Genomic DNA, 16563 nt, shown 5'->3' with positions numbered 1-16563 from the left:
TCCGGGGACCCCCAAATTCCCCCACAAGCAGCCTCCGGATGAGCCAAAGGGCTCCCCAGTGTGGGGAGGGCCAGGATCGGGGAGGGGGGGGGGGGGGGGCCTTTTTTAGCCAGAAAGGTTTAACTCACGGTCCCTACCTTTCTCTCAAGGTCATTTCTTCCCCCGCATAAGGGAACGTTAAGAGGAAAGAGAAAGGTTATTTATTTTAGCTCAGCCTCCTCCGGGTTCTCCTGGCGGGGGGGGGGGACAAGCCCCACTGCTAACCCAGACGGGAGTCAGGCAGGGCAGCGGGGGGGGGGGATGTGAGTTACCCCTTTTAATTCCCTTTAAAAAATCAAAGAACCTTGATTTTTTTTTTAGTTTTCAGCACGCTCGGCTCTCCGCAGGCCAGGGGACGATGAGCTGACGAGCCAGAGGTGTCACCTCACCCTCAGCAGGAAAGCTCCCGCGGCACGAAGCCAGGGAGGGGGAGAACTCATTCCCCCCCCCCAACTCCGGAGAGCGAGCCCCGCGCCTGAACTTGCCTCACTCCGTGGATGTTTTTTATGGCGTAGCTTATCTCTCGCCTCAAGTCCTTCTCGTCAAACTCCATCTGAAGAGGGAGAAAAGCCACCGTTAGGATTTTTTTTTTTTTTGGTTTTTTCACCTCTGGCTCCCGCTGCGGCTCTTTTTTTGGCCCAAACCACGCGGTCGTCCCCGGCCCACGGGCAAGTTGAGAGGCTTCTCCCTGTCCTGGCCAGCACGGGTCGCTCTCTCTCTCTCTGTGATTAATTTATCTCAAAGCTTGAGATCTCGCCAGGGATCCTTCTCCCCGCTCCGCAACTTCCTCCTGGCCGAGCCCCGCTGCTGGAGGCAGAGGTCAGGCATCGCCACCCAGAACTAACAGCCCCCCCACCCTCCCGCCCCCGCGTGTTCCCAAACACCCGAATAAAACATCCCCTCCTTCTGCAAACACTTCCCGGTGCCGGGAAAGGAAAGGTGCTGAGGGATTGCCGGGGATGAGCTGGGTGAGAGGAAAAGGGGCTCTGGTGTGTGTCCCCCCCCCCAGCCCGGCTTTACCTTCACCAGCTCAAAGGGGAACCTCTCGTGGAAAATGCGGTTGATTCTGGCCCCCCCGGAGAGTTCCAGCGTGTCCACCTGGTCTCCAGAACCTTCGATCCGCTTCTCGAAGTCCACGCCGAACTGCTGGACCATCCTGGGGAGAAAGGAGAGGGATTAAACGGCCGCGCCGGCACAACGGACGGACAGACAGACACCCCGCACCCCCCCCCCCCGCCACCGGCTGCTAAAAGCTCCCCAAACCCCCCCCAAGGGAGCCCCAGAAGCCAAAAATTTCCCTTTTGCCGTAGTCTGAAGAGCACGTGGGTAAGTCAAGGATGGACACACGTCCTCCTTCCCAATCCCGAGCCCAGCCTGGGCCGGGGACAGCCCCTTCGGGCCGGGCACAGCGAGCGCCAGACGCTGATTCTCGTCCGCGGAGATGCCAAAAAATGGCATTTCTGGGAGAGATTTCCCTCGTCCTGCCCAGCCGAGCGCCGGAGGACGCAGAAATCTCTCCCCGGTGCCAGCTCGCCGCCGTTGGGAGTTGGCAGGACCATCCGCCAGCACCGCTGGCTCCCAACGACGGGGCTATTCCAGGCTCTTCCGTGGAGGAAGCCACCGGCTGAGACAAATGAGGCTCGCGCGAAGGAGCACAGGGAGCTTATTTCTGTGCCAGCAGCATTTCTGGCCGGGAGAGACTCTGCTCTGCCAGGGGAGGCACCGGGAAAGGCAGCGCTGAGCCAGAGAAGCCTCGAGGGAGGGGATTCTGCCCCTCTGCCCCACTCCGGGGAGATGTCCCCTGTCTCCGGGGCCATCAGAAGGACACGGAGGTGTCGGAGCGGGGCCGGAGGAGGCCCCGGAGATGCCGGGAGGGCTGGAGCTCCTCTGCTGTGAGGACAGGCTGAGAGAGTTGGGGGGGTTCAGCCTGGAGAAGAGAAGGCTCCGGGGAGACCTTGGAGCCCCTTCCAGTCCCTCAAGGGGCTCCAGGAAAGCTGGGGAGGGAGCAGGGATGAGGGAGGGGAGCCATGGGACGAGGAGGAGCGGTTTTAAGCTGAAAAAGGGGAGATTTAGAGAAGAAATTGTTCCCTCTGAGGGTGGTGAGAGCCTGGCCCAGGTTGCCCAGAGAAGCTGTGGCTGCCCCATCCCTGGAGGGGTTCAAGGCCAAGGTTGGACGGGGCTTGGAGGGACCTGGTCTGGTGGGAGGTGCCTGGAGATGGAACTGGATGGTCTCAAAGGTCCCTTCCCAGCCAAACGTTTCTATGATTCTGCGAAACCTACTGTAACAAAGCTTTGGTTTTTCGCGTGGGGTCGTCAGGGCGGAAGTTCTTGTACTCCTCCACCTCCTTCTCCAGGGAGAGCAGTTGGCTCTGCAGTTTGCTGCGCAGCGAAGGCAGCGTCTCCCGAATGTGGTTGGTGAGTTGCTGCGGGAGAAGGGAGACACTGAGACACCCGCACCGGCCGCAGGAACATCTCTTTTCCACCAGAAATAAACCACCGGCAACTGTGAACGGCTGGGGAAGGGATCCAAGCCCACCTGGTTGAGGACTTTCTGCAGGTGCGGGGTGCCCATGCGGTCGGCCATGTGCCGGTAAGCGGGGTGGGAGAGGAAGAACTTCCTCTCGGCTGCCAGCGCCGCCCTGATGTCCTTCTTACCATCGATGTCCTTCTGGCTTCGGTTAACGACGCCGATGTAGCCTGCAAGAGGACACGGCGGCTCTCGCTACGGACGGACACAGCTGAAAGGTGACCCAAGGGCCCCGCGGCTCCGCGTCGCCATCCACAGCCCCTTCTCCCCGAGCAGAGGGGTGGCACGAAGGGCCGGGACCCCCCAGGAGGGGCCAGAGGACACGGGAGACACCCTTAGGCGCGGTTTGAAACCCCACGGTCTCCACACGAGAGACGAGGGGATCGGAGAAGGGAGGATTGGGGGTGACACAAAGCCCTGGTGGCTCGTTATACCTCGTCGTAAAGGAAGCAGCTTGTTCTCCAGCACATCTCTGGCGTCCGTGCCTTCGTCCATCAGGTCCAGCTTGGTGATGACGCCGATGGTCCGCAAGCCTGAGGCAGCCATGGAAACGAGCAATGGGTTAATCCCACAACTGAGCAATCCATTAATCTCACAAACGAGCCGTCGGCCACTCTCACTCCCCAGGAGGCATCAAAGGAGGCGGGTGAGTGGGCACCCAAAGCAAACACGGACTCGCCAGCGAGGAGCAGAACCGCTGGCCCTTCCTCAGCCATCAGCGAGAGACCGGGATGGAGGAGAAGCCCCTCTGGTGCCAAAATCACAGAATGATGTGAGGTTGGAAAGGACCTTCTGGAGATCATCTCCTCCAACCCCCGGCCACAGCAGGGGCACCCAGAGCAGGTCCCACAGAGTCCCATCCAGGGGGGGTTTGAATATCTCCAGAGAAGGAGACTCCACCACCTCTCTGGGCAGCCTCTTCCAGGGCTCTGACACCCTCACAGGAAAGAAGTTCCTCCTCATGTTCAGATGGAACCTCCCCTGTCCCAGTTTGTGCCCGTTCCCTCTTGTCCCGTCACTGGGCACCACTGGAAAAAGCCTGGCCCCATCCTCCTGACACCCACCCTTGAAGTATTTCCAGGGTTGATCAGATCCCCCCTCAGCCTTCTCTTCTCCAGACTCAAAAGCCCCAAGTCCCTCAGCCTTTCCTCACCAGAGAGATGCTCCAGGCCCCTCATCATCTTGGTAGCCCTTTGCTGGACCCTCTCCAGCAGTTCCCTGTCCTTCTGGAACTGGGGAGCCCAGAACTGGTCCCAGTGCTCCAGATGGGGCCTCCCCAGGGCAGAGCAGAGCAGGAGAATGACCTCCCTTGAGGTTCTCCACACTCTTCCTGATGCCCCCCAGGATGCCATTGGCCTTCTTGGCCACCAGAGCACATTGCTGGCCCGTGGGCGTCCTGTTGTCCACCAGGACTCCCAGGAATCGGGGAACTGAGCGCTGAGACTCTGCCGCGAGAGCCGCTGGAGGCTCTATCCTTCCATCCCGGGGCTGGAGCAGCGACGAGGGCAGGAGGAAACGTCCCTCTTACCTTGAGGATCGACTTCTTTTGCCATCTTGAGGGCGTCCGAGTTGGCCAGGTCCATGTTGGCCGGCGTGACGGCCAGGATGAGGCTGCTCTCCCGGCTGATGAACTGCAGGATCATGTCTTTGATCTGGTACTCGATGTCCTGCGGCTGGTCCCCCACCGGCACTTTGGTGATCCCCGGGAGGTCGATCAGAGTCAGGTTCAACACTGAGAGGACAGAGAGACCACGGGGCTCAAGGGCTGGTGGCGGGAGCTGGAGCTCTCGCAGCTGGAAAAACCCCTCCAAAGGGAGAGTCGCTGCTGTATTTGCTCAGGGGGTGGCCCAGGCAGCCCCCACCGACCCCCCAGGCCGGTGTAAGACCAGCCCGAGGCGGGCAGCACCCAGAATCTGCTTTTAGGACGCAGCCTGGGCTAAACCCTGCAGCCGCCAGGTCTGAAAACGCTGGGTTTTCTCCTGTTGGGGGGGGTTTAAGGGGGGGCAGAGGAGGAGCTGGCTCACCGTGGGGCGAGTAGACGCGGAGGTTGATGGGGACGGGAGAGATGCCCTTGTTGGTCCCCGTCACCCTGTCGGTTTCCGCTTCGATCTCCTGCCGCACCTCGTCGAAATCCGTGAACTTTTTGGATTTGCAGTGCAAAAACTCCGCATATTCTGCAAGAGATCGAAAACCAAATTAATAATAATAATAATATTATCAATAATTAAAAGGACAATTTGGCCGGCTGGAACCCAGCACAGGATGCACAGAGACATCTCTGTGTTGCGAAGCGGGACCAGCCCCGCGCTTCAGTGGGACTCTGAGCGGCCGGTGCGGCCCCGGACCTGCCCAGGGACTAATTAACCTGCTCGTTTCCAGCCTCCAGACTGGCAGCAGCCCCGAATAAACTTGGCCCAGCCTCTCTTCCCCCGGGGCTGAGGAGGAGGGGGGCAAAGCCGGGGACGATGGCAGCCAGCCGGCTCCGGGGGAGCGCGCTGACACCCCGCCTGCCGCCTCTGCGCTGGCAGCAGCTGCTTTGATGTGGATTTGGGGAGTTACGCTTCCCTTTGCCAAAAAAGCGCCTGCCCTTGGGTGAGCGGCTGGCAGGGAGCCGCCGCCGGCCCCGGCGAGCCAACCTCGCCAGCAGAATGGCCCTGTTTGTTTTCACCCGCCGCCCTCTTCGCCTTTCAGTCCCCGCTGATTGCTTTTAAATGGTTTTTTTTTGGTTTTTTTTTTTATTGCCCGGGCTCCCAAGGCTGAAGTAAGCTCCCAGTTTTCAGCTGCCAAGATGGTCTGGTGGGGACTGGGAGCCAGGGCAAACCCTTCCTCGTGCCGGTGCCGGAGACCCGGGGATGTGGCCTTCCCACCCTCCGGTGAGGAGGGACCGGCAGCGCTTCCCGGCTCCGGCAGCCAAGAAGGAACCGCAGTTTCCCTCCGCTTGCGCCGCCAGCTCTTTTTTTTTTTTTTTTTTTTTTTATTTACTTAATTCACCCTCCAGATTTATCACTTCGTTTCACTCTCCGTCCCCGCAGCCAACAACCCCGGCGAGGAGCCTGACCCCAGCAACTCCAAGCCCAAGGAACCAAACATTAACCCGGGTGCCAGGAGGTAAAACATTAACCCGGCCCCGGCTCCTCGGCGGGGGAGACGCCTGGGAACGGAAAAGCCAAAAAGCAGAAAACCAGAAAGCAAAAAAAAAAACACAAAAAAACCCTGCTTTTTTTCCGGGTCTCTGCGCAGTCGCCTTCAGGTGTCTGAGGTTTTCCAAAACGGTTTTGGAATCCCTGAACTTTTTCCTGCTCGGAGGGGAGGGGGGAAGAGAAACGGCGTTTCCCCCCCCACACCCTGGGATAACGACCCCCCAGGGCTCCTCGGAAAGGGATTTTAGGAGATTTGGGGCCACGACTCGCCCCGAGGGGAGAGGGATGGGGCAACTCACTTCCTCCCTCCGAAACCCGGGCAGGTGCGGGGGAAATACCAGCCCTTCCCTCGCCCGTCCACCCCTACCGGTTCCCGCACCCCGTGACACCTTATCATCCGAGGGCCGAGGTTTTGCAACCCCTTTACGTCTTCTGGGGAGCAGAAACGACTCGTTACTCGATAAACAGGTCGCCTGAATTAAAGGCGAGGGGAGGCTCCCGCTGACCGCTCCAGCCCCGCCAGCCTTGGCCCAAAACCACGCTTTTTTTTTTTTGTTTCATTCCCGGGGGGAGGAAATAAAGAGAATTTCTCTCCCCCCCCCACCGGAGAACAGGCTGGGTGATGTGTAAAAAGCGTGTCTGGCTGGAAAACCAGCCCTCCTCGTGCCCCGTGCCCAGCGAACCCGGGCAGAGGCTGATTTCACAACCCCTTCGGTGCCGGGGAGCGAAGAGGAACTGAGTCACTGGGGGGGGGGGGACGACGGGGAAGCAGCCGGGAAGGCTTTGATTAGAGACCGCTAATAAGTGCTCGTGCTCGGACCCAGCGCCCCGGATCATCAGGATAATGGCACCTTTAAGGAAACAGGAATTTTCTGCCGGAGGGGAGCAGAAGGAGGGACCTAAATGGACCTAAAAGTGTCACTGCTTCAGCCTGTCCTTTTCTCCCCGCTCCCCTGCAGCCTCCCAGGCTCCCTGTGTGTCCCCCCCACCCCAGAGCCAGCACAATGCGGCTGGAGAGGGCCAAATCACTATTTTTTAACCATATTGCAGTCTAACCGGGGATTTAACCCTTTCTGGAGAATAAATGACGGTCACAATCTGCCACAGGAGCCTCCTGCGGGACAGACCCTGGTTTTTCAGTGTCGAGGGCTGTTGGGAACGAGTCCCCGTACCCCAAAACTCCGGCTTCGGTGCCCAATTACAGACCCCTCCTCTCTCCTTTGCCACTTCCAGGGTGGTCTTCACCCCGCCCCCCCCGAACAGATATTGTCCCCCAGCAGCCAAAACCCTGCTGGAGGAGCATCCAAACGAACCAGAACCATCGCCAAGACATTCATTAAGCTCGTTTAAACAATAAATCTGGGGAGACGCGTTTGCCAGCCCTGGGTTTCGACCACCTTCTCCCTCTTCCGACGGGGGATTCGGGCAGATCCTCCCGCCCGGACCCTACCTGTCTTGGAGAAGATGAGCTGCAGGATGAGAGGCCGCCGGGTGACAATTCCAGAGCCTCGGGGAAGGAAGTCCCTGCAAGGAATTAAAAGACAAATATTTACCAAGGTGGTTAAATAAGCGAGGAACGAGTTATCACCCTGATATCGAAACAGCGGGCACCGGGCGATGGCGTGAGGGGCTCGGAAACACGTGGATGCTCCGGAGAATCAGTTCCTGCTCTGCAGAGGGAGCTGGGAGAGGGCAGAAGATATTCCAGGGAGGACAGACACCCGCGGCAGGACAGGAATGTGCTCCCCTTGTGCTGTGCCCGGCCCAAGGCCGCCCTCCCACCCCAATGCTATCTCTCCCTGCCGAAAAGAGCCCCGGCTGCGAGGGGACCTTGGAGGGCAGAGCTCCCAGGAGCGATCCCCGGGCCCAGAGAGGAGAGGGGGACGAGGAGAGGAAGAGGAGGAGAGGGGGGACCAGGAGAGGGGGATGAGGAGAGGAAGAGGAGGAGAGGGGGATGAGGAGAGGAAGAGGAGGAGAGGGGGACGAGGAGAGGGGGATGAGGAGAGGAAGAGGAGGAGAGGGGGACCAGGAGAGGAAGAGAGGGGGACCAGGAGAGGGGGATGAGGAGAGGAAGAGGAGGAGAGGGGGATGAGGAGAGGAAGAGGAGGAGAGGGGGACGAGGAGAGGAAGAGGAGAAGAGGGGGACAAGGAGAGGGGGATGAGGAGAGGAAGAGGAGGAGAGGGGGACAAGGAGAGGGGGATGAGGAGAGGAAGAGGAGGAGAGGGGGACGAGGAGAGGAAGAGGAGAAGAGGGGGACAAGGAGAGGGGGATGAGGAGAGGGGGACCAGAAGAGGAGGACAAGGGGAGGAAGAGGAGGAGAGGGGGACCAGGAGAGGAAGATGAGGAGAGGAAGAGGAGGAGAGGGGGACCAGGAGAGGAGGATGAGGAGAGGAAGAGGAGGAGAGGGGGACCAGGAGAGGAGGATGAGGAGAGGAAGAGAAGGAGAGGGAGACCAGGAGAGGAAGAGGAGGAGAGGAGGGACCAGGAGAGGGGGACAAGAGGGCCCCCCACGTCCCTACAACTGCCGTTGCCATCCATCGCTTCCGAGCGACCGCCCTCGGGGCCGTGGGTGCAGGAACTGGGGAAGCAGCTTCCCCACCCGCCAGCCACTCAGAAACTGAAGCGTGGAAAGGATTTTAATATCCCGCTAATTCATTAAAAATTAGAAAAAATAAGACATCGCGACAGCAGGGACAAAGCCACCACCTTCTCTTTATTTTCCCAAACCACTCGTCCTCTACGGTTTCACCCCGTTTCACGGAGGAGCGAAACGAGGTGCAGAATCGACGGCGTTTCCCCCCCGTCTCCTGCTCAGGGGGTGCTTTGGGGGTCCTTTGGGGGGATTTTCCTGCCGGGAATCGGTGCTGCTCCGACCGGCAGCTCCGCCGGGGGCCGTTATCACCCGGCAAATCCATCCCCCAGCACCGACGGGGATGGGAAGGGGAGGGCGAAGTGGGTTTCCCGAGCGGCTCCGTGCCGGTGGCTTTTTCTTGCTTGGAAATGGGAGAGATAAGAGCTCCCTGGGAGAGGCGGGAGCAGCTCCGGGGTGGATTTATCGCTTCCATTAACCAGGGCACATCCAGATTATCAGCGGAGCACACGGAAACGAGATGGGCATCGCGGGCAGGCGGTTGCCCCTCGCTGCCACCCGTACCCCGAGCTGCCCCGGTCGGGGTAGGGGGGGGAAGAGGTTTTGCCTGGAATTCACACACACACACACCCCCCAGCTCTACCCAGCCTGTTGCCGAGAGAATTGGGAATTTCAGCCGCAATATCCGCACGGGGAGCGGCACCTTTGCCCCAAATCCCGTAGATTTGGGAGCAAACCTCCATCCCCCAGCCCCGTTCCGAGGAGGCTTCCCAAGGAGGAAGGCTTTTTTTTTTTATTTTTTATTGTTATAAATAGCAACATGGGGTTTTATCACCCCGGAAAAAGAGGCTTCCTGCCCAACCGGGAGGACGGGTCCTTGCGGCACCGGCCGCGGCAGGCGGGATGCGACGGGGAAAGGGAAGTCCTTCGACGGCCACGGGGGGACGGCAGGACCTGTCTCGGCACCGGTTGTGGCTCCGGGGTTTTGCTATGACGGGACCGGTTACGCCGTTCGGAAAGCGGCGGCGGTGGCTTCTTCCTGTCGAAATAAACCCTCCCCACGGCCCCAGCCTTGTCCCCGGGACCCTGGGAGGGGACACAGGAGCGGAAACCCTCCCCACGTCCCCAGCCTTGTCCCCGGGACCCCGGGAGGGGACAGCAGGCAGAGAAACCCTCCCCACATCCCCAGCCTTGTCCCCAGGACCCCGGGAGGGGACAGCATCGGCGCTGGGGACACATCACCACGGCCTCTCCTGCCTCCTGGATGGGATCGGAGGCTGCTGAGGGGCTCCGCTTGCTCCCTTCTCCCACCCGCATCACCCCCGCCCGGCCTCATTAACTATCTCTGGGGGTTTAACGATATGAACCCCCAGTTCCTGGCTCCCTCTTGCCCCCCACCCCACCCCGAGACGTGCTGCCTGGGAAGGAGCCGGGTGTAGAGCAGGAACTCGCCCATGGCAGGGTGAAGGCACTGCCCTTCGGAGGAGAAGAGAAGCCGAACAAGGGCCGGTTTCACGGGGGAGGAGGGGGCAGAGACGGGGCCACGGGGCCGGGTCACCCCGTCTGGCAGCCGGGGGACGGCAATAAGTGGGTGTTTTTACAACCTGGGGGTGTCACCGCGCCCAGCCCCGCTCGCACGCAGGCGTTATTGGCAGGAACCGCATCCTTTAGGATAAAACACCGACCGCAAACACAAATCGGGGTGGGGTGGGGGGGTACAGGACAGGAGACTGCCAGAAGGTCCCTCGGGCACTTTTTTTTTTTAAACATTAAAGTGACCCGGAGACGTGGGGGGGGGGGGGGGCCACCGCGAAGCAGGACCTCGATTGGGCTGACGCACCTCAGGGACGTCACCTCCCGAGGAGCGTGGTCTAAGCCCTGTTTGAAATGGCAACCTCAAACCCGGATTTTCCCATTCAGGCGGGGAATCGAGGCTGATCCTCTGCCTCTGCCCCCCCCCCGCCCTTTCCCTGTGGGACCAGGAAATTCTGCTTTACGGGAGCAGAGAGACAAAGGTCACAGGTGGAGAAGGAACACTTAATACGTCCCGGCCCTTATAAAATCTCCCGTGACGAAGGCACCTGACGACGAGCGCTGCCCGGCCCTGCCCGGCTCCTCTCTGCGGTTCCAGCAAACCATGGGATGGTTTGGGTGGGAAGGGACCTTAAAAACCATCTCGTTCCACCCCCAGACACCTCCCACCAGACCAGGTTGCTCCAAGCCCCGTCGAACCTCAGCCTTGAACCCCTTCAAGGTTCTCTGGGCAACCCCACAGCTCCTCTGGGCAACCTGGGCCAGGCTCTCACCACCCTCAGAGGGAAGAATTTCTTCCCCAAAATCTCATCTCAATCTCCCCTCTTTGATGCCCCGTCCCTGGGAACATTCAAGGTCAGGTTGGACGGGGCTTTGAGCGACCTGGGCTGGGTGGAGATGGCCCTGCTGATGGAATCACAGAAGGGTTTGGCTGGGAAGGGACCTTTGAGACCATCCAGTTCCATCCCCGGGCACCTCCCACCAGACCAGGTCGCTCCAAGCCCCGTCCAACCTTGGCCTTGAACCCCTCCAGGGATGGGGCAGCCACAGCTTCTCTGGGCAACCTGGGCCAGGCTCTCACCACCCTCAGAGGGAACAATTTCTCCCTAAATCTCCCCTTTTTCAGCTTAAAACCCTTCCCCCTCGTCCCATGGCTCCCCTCCCTCATCCCTGCTCCCTCCCCAGCTTTCCTGGAGCCCCTTGAGGGACTGGAAGGGGCTCCAAGGTCTCCCCGGAGCCTTCTCTTCTCCAGGCTGAACCCCCCCAACTCTCTCAGCCTGTCCTCCCAGCAGAGGGGCTCCAGCCCTCCCAGCATCTCCGGGGCCTCCTCCGGCCCCGCTCCGACACCTCCGCGTCCTTCTAATGGCCCCAGAGCCCATCATTACGTTGATGGCTCCTTCACCAGTGACCCCATGGTGGCTCTTCCCCAAAATCGAGGGAAAAGACACCCCGAATACCCCAGGAATAGACCCCACGGGAGGGTCCTTCCACGTCCCCAATGTCCCCCCAAGATGCGTTCTCACTCCCGTACCCCTCACCCCCAAATTCCCTCCCTTTAGCCCCATTCCCAGCCAGCTCCACCCGCTGATAAAACACCTTCTCCTTCCCCTCTCCGAAGCAACGCCTCCCCGTTTATTGCCGTTCCCCTCATTACTGCTGCCATAAAATGCCCAAGCCGTGATTTCCACCCGGGGAGCCGCCGTCCCCGACTCAGAAAAGTCGCTTCCACCCGAGGAATATATGTGGAAAAACCCCCCAAAACAGGTCACCCTCATCTCCGTCCCCATTCTGTGGATCAATTCTCCCTCCCAGAGCCTTCGCTGGGGCCTCAGCACTGCCTTAAAAATCACACCTTGGGCCCAAGCTGCTGGCCTTTGGCCAAAATGTTGGGTTTTAGCACCATTTCGGGGTCTCCGAAGCACTTTACGGAGGGGACTCGGTGTCCCTCTGCCGTGCCCGCCGCAGGTGAAGGATCCCTCACCTCCCTCCCCAGCCGGGGAAGCCCCAGGCTGTATTTAGGGTCCCGGTAATGCCACCTGCGGGACACATAATGCCCCATTGAGGTTGGGTCCCCCCCACACACCAGGAGGTCCCCCCACCCCAGGAGGCCATGTCCCCCCCCCCCAGGAGGTTCGTCCCCCCCCAGGAGGTCCCCATCGCCCTCATCACAACGGCTCCATTGTCAGCCGGGTCCGAGCGGCCGCCGCACTCAATGCCCGGGTTTTATCCCACTCGGAAAATGGCTTTTTTTTTTTTTTTTTGCCTTTTTTTTTTTTCCCCCTCTTTTTTGTCCCAGCCAGAGCTGGGGGAGGCCCAGAGCCTTTAACGCGCTTGTACCGACACGACAAGGGCTCCAAAGAGGGCTCGGTCAATGCACGTTTCATGGGGAGGGCTTTTAATCCAGCCCGTAACGCGATTTTAATGCGGTTATTTCAGCAGTTATTTCCCTTTTTGTGCTCTGCCCCAATAACGACAGGAATCGGAGTCGCTTCGGACCCAGGGCCGAGCCTGAGAGATTCCTCCCCCTCGGATAAACTGAAGCCCAGCATTTAAAATTCCCACATTTCGAGGGTTCCAAAGGGCTGAGCCCAATTCCTGGCTCCTCCGCGCTGTTTTCATGCAGTTGGTGGCACCCCGGGTCCTTTGGGGGGGGGGGGGGGCTCGTACCCCCTTTCCCTCGTATTTTAAGGGGCCGCCGGAGCGTGGATGCCCCCACCCCGCACCCGGCTGCGTTAACGAGGGGTTTTAGGGTTCTTTAAACAATTAAAACCCACCCAAGCGGGGCCACCCAACCCTTATCCCCCCCCCCAACGCAATCAACCAAAATCGCTTCTTCTGAAGAGGGAACAATGTCCTTTCCCTGCGAGTTCCTATCGAGGGGTAAAAGATAAAAGTGGGGGATGAGCCCCAAACCCCCCCCTCATCCCGGTCCCCACCGGGGGGGCTGGGGTGGCACGCAGGGTGCCCTTGGGGGGGGGGGTAGGTTTCATGGAAGAAGCCGGGGCGGCTCGTTAGGGCAGCCGGGACGCCGGGCTCGGAGCGTTGCTGGAGTCGAGGGCTTTCCTACGGGAGCTCTGCACCTTCCTGAGGGGTCCGAAAAGCCAAGATTAAAGGTCAAAGAGCTGCGAAAAAGGGGGTGGGAAAGGAGGGGGGGGCAGCATCAGCAAAAAAAAAAAAAAATAACCCCCCCAGCACCCGTTTTGCACGAAGGAAACGCGGTCAGCTGGTGGGGAAGCCCTCCTGCATCCCTCCGGGAAGGCTTTGTTATCCCACGGGAAGAGCGAGAGCTGCCACCGGGCTGGGGGGTGGGGGAAAACGGGGGTGGCCGGAGGGATCGGATCCAGCTCCGGAGCGCGGCCGCGTTTCCCCCTGTGGCGTTTATTCCTTCCCAATTCCGATAAACCAGAGGCCGGAGGCTTCGCCAATGGGTCTCCCACCCTTCGGCCACCGACAATCCAGGGAAAAACCACCCCACGTGGGATGTTTGGGTTTTTTTTTTCCCCGTTTCCCCCCCCCCAGGTTTTGCAGACTAAAAGCAGCAGACGCTACCCCCCCAAAAACGCCGAAACTCCACGCCTTCGACTGGAAATCGAGAGCAGGCTTCACCCGGCGCGGGTGACAACCAACAGGCGGAAGAGCCCAGAGGCCTCGGAGCTTGTCCCCGGATTGTCACCCTCCCGGGGAAACACTCGATGCCGCCGGCGCCGGGGTAAAACCCGAGGGGCTTTATGAAAACCAGGGGCGGGGGGTACCCCGGGAGCGTCCCGTGCCGCCGTCCCTGCCCAAGCTTTGTAAGGAGAAGAGCCGTTTCGAGGCCGTTTGTCCCCAAAATCGTGGTGCGGAGCCCATATGGAATAATCCATATTCCTCATTATCGCCTTCCCAAATAATTCGATGGAGGCTTTACAGAGACGCCGACACGCGGCCACCGAGGCGAGGGCTGGAGAGCACCCACACCGAGGGTGGAATCCACCCCGGGCCTAATTAGCGGTCATTAACACCGGCTGCAGGACAAAATTAGCGCCACGGGACGGGAGCGAGAGATTCCGGGTTCGAATCGGGCAGATTCAGCCTCGGAAAAAAGCCCCCCCGCCCCCCGCACAGAGCGTGTTCAACCCCTCATTAAAAGCCTTCAACGCCTCAAAACAAAGGTTTTTAATTACGGGGGCTGGTTTTTGAGCTGCAGCATAATTAAAAGCTGCCAAAATTTCCACCGGAGGAGGAATAACTCGGCTCGTTTCAACCCAAAAGGCAACGAGGCTCCGCAAAGCCCAGACGGGGGTTTGGTCTTGGGGGGGGGGGAGGGGGGGTTGGGGTCCACTGGGCTGGGAGATTCCTCATCTCCCTCCCCGGCCTCGGATCTGTGTTAAAATCCGAGCTTTTGGAGGATAAAAGAAAAGGCAAATTGTGTCGAGCGACGGATGGCACAAGGGCCTGCGGACCCTGACCTCGTCGGTGGGAAAAAATGATCCACAAATGGAAAAAAAATCAGGGAAACCAAAAAAATTGGGAAAAACCAAAAAAATCAGGGGAAACCAAAAAAATCGGGGGAAACCAAAATCAGGGGAAACCAAAAAATCAGGGGAAACTCAGGCGGCGCTTTCAAATAATGCTTTTCTACAGCGAAAGGGGACGGCCGGAGCATCCCCGCACCAAAACCGGCCCGAAACGGTGCAAAAACTGCTTTTTTGGGGGGGGATTGTTAAGGTTGTTGAAGAAGAGGGAGCCGGAGCCGGCGGTGGTTTGTGGGTGACGAGCTCCGCGCCGGCCCGTGCCAGGATGGAGTGAGGTCACAGGAAGGCGCTGCTATTGTTAATGTCACAGCGTCCGCCCCAGCCGGGACGGGAACCCCGCGGGGTGATGCCTTTTCCAGCCGGAGAAAGAAGCAGCCCTGGATGAAGGAGCAGGCGAGGATGGGAATAAACCGGCCGGAATCCGGCCATGACGACGGCTCCTGACCCCCACGGAGGGGAGTAAGAGCCCCAGGAAACGACGGCCGGCCCGGAACCGAGCCATTACTCGCCCGGCCGGTGCCACCGTCCCCGTAAGGACCGACGAGGAGAGAGAAAAAAGGTGGAGAAAGGTGGAAAAAGCGACTCCGCCGGCGGCGCTTGGGCGCAGAAGCAGTTCTTAGCCGTGACGGCCGATTTGGAAAGCGCCCGGCGGGGTTTTTAAAGCCCAGGGTGGGGGTGTAAGGGGGGGGTGGGGGTGGAACGGGCTCTGCTCCCCCCCCCCAACCCCGTTATCGAGGAGGACACCTTCTCCCCTCCTCCCCACCCCGGGCTGGGTGTCACGGCCGCGGCCTTGCCTTATCCTGCCCGGTGGCGAAGCCCCGACACCTCGGTGCTATCTCGGGGACGCAGGTCCCCCGGCAGGAGGAGGCCGGTGGAACCCGGAGCAGAGGGCGGGGAGGACGGGATACACACACACACACACACACAGGAACGGCTGCAGGCCTGACGCTACCGGCATCTTCACGGTGTGACCCGGTGTCACCGAACTGGGGGGGGGGGGGGGGAGTGGGGGGTGACGGGGCGATGGAGCTGCCGTCCCGGTCCCCACGCCGGGGAGCGTCTCCAAAGGGATCCAGAGGCGGGACGAGCCCCCCCCCCCCCCCCCCAGCACCAGCACCACCCCCCTCCAGCGTTGTAGGAGGCCCCGGGGAGCCTCACCTGCCCCCGGGGTGAGCAGCATCCTTCCCCCGGCGTACCGGGGCGTGACGGCCGCCGTCCGTATTCACAGAACCCCTTTACGCCAGCGGCCCTGCGCGCCGGCCGCCGCCCGACCCCCCGCCTGCGCCGTTGGCGTAAGGGCCCGACGCCGGTGACCCGCTCCCCCTGGGGGCGGCTCCTTACGCCAAGTGCGTAGGGCACGGCCGGGCGGAGGTGGGGAGGGCGCGGGGGCCGCTGCGCACTTTGCGTAGCGCGCGCGCGCGGAAGGGGAAGGGGAGGGTGTGTGGGGGGGGGTCCCCCACAGGCGGCGGCCGCGCCCTACGCAGGCCGGGATTCACGAAGCGCTCTTACGCCAGCGGCGTAGCGGCCCGGCCGTCGTTCCTTTGCCTTCCCCAGCGCACCAACACCACCACCCCCCCCCCGCCGCCGCCGCTCCGCCACTCACCGCCCCACGAAGTTCTCCAGCACCGAGCTCTTGCCCGCGCTCTGCCCGCCCACCACGGCGATCTGCGGCAGGTCGAGGTGGCAGCTCTGCCCGATGGAGCTGAAGGCGTCCTGTAGCTTGTTCACCAGCGGGATCAGCTCCTCCATGCCCCGGTTCCCCATGGCGGCGGAGGGAGGGGAGGGGACACACCACGATCCCGCTCTCCCGGCGGCGGTTCCTCCTCACAGGGCCCGCGGCGGCGGCGGCGACCAAACTTCCCCTCCGAGTCTCCTCATCCGGCACTGGCGACACCCCCGGGCCGCCGCTCCGACCGCCCCGCCCCGCTCCCCTCAGGCCGCGCGGCCATTGGTCGGCTCGGCCGTCGCTCAGAGGAATCCGCTCAACGGAGTGGAGGAAGGGAATGTCAATCAGGCGGAAAGGCGGGACGAGCAAGTCGCTCTCCTTCTCTACCGTGCCATTGGCCTCCCGGCGCGTCGCTCATCGCTACCAGCCAATGGGAGAAGGAGTTGGCCTGTCAGCTGAGGCGGCACTGCTGTAGCACCCGCCCCTCGCTAGGGCTCCTGCCATTTCATTGGCAGAGAAGACTGCCGCTCCGGAAAGCTAGCGAATCGCTACC

The 16563-nt window shown here is 61.0% G+C and overlaps 1 protein-coding gene across 1 annotated transcript; it reads right to left on the bottom strand.

The window, feature by feature from the left end:
* Positions 1-364: 364 nt before the first annotated feature.
* LOC141478120 (dynamin-2) lies at positions 365-16220 on the bottom strand. The gene is made up of 9 exons (XM_074167258.1): positions 15948-16220; positions 7157-7230; positions 4591-4740; positions 4095-4298; positions 3001-3099; positions 2576-2736; positions 2320-2462; positions 1060-1195; positions 365-592 (listed from the first exon to the last, which is right to left on the bottom strand). Exons 1-9 carry the CDS (start codon positions 16106-16108, stop codon positions 476-478), a joined length of 1245 nt encoding a protein of 414 aa, XP_074023359.1. The 5' UTR covers positions 16109-16220; the 3' UTR covers positions 365-475.
* Positions 16221-16563: the final 343 nt, after the last annotated feature.

This window comes from Numenius arquata, unplaced genomic scaffold, assembly GCF_964106895.1.
Source record: "Numenius arquata unplaced genomic scaffold, bNumArq3.hap1.1 HAP1_SCAFFOLD_1239, whole genome shotgun sequence".
NCBI lineage: Eukaryota > Metazoa > Chordata > Aves > Charadriiformes > Scolopacidae > Numenius > Numenius arquata.
The sequence above is the reverse complement of the archived record's forward strand: the minus strand, read 5'-3'. Positions and strand labels throughout refer to the sequence as shown.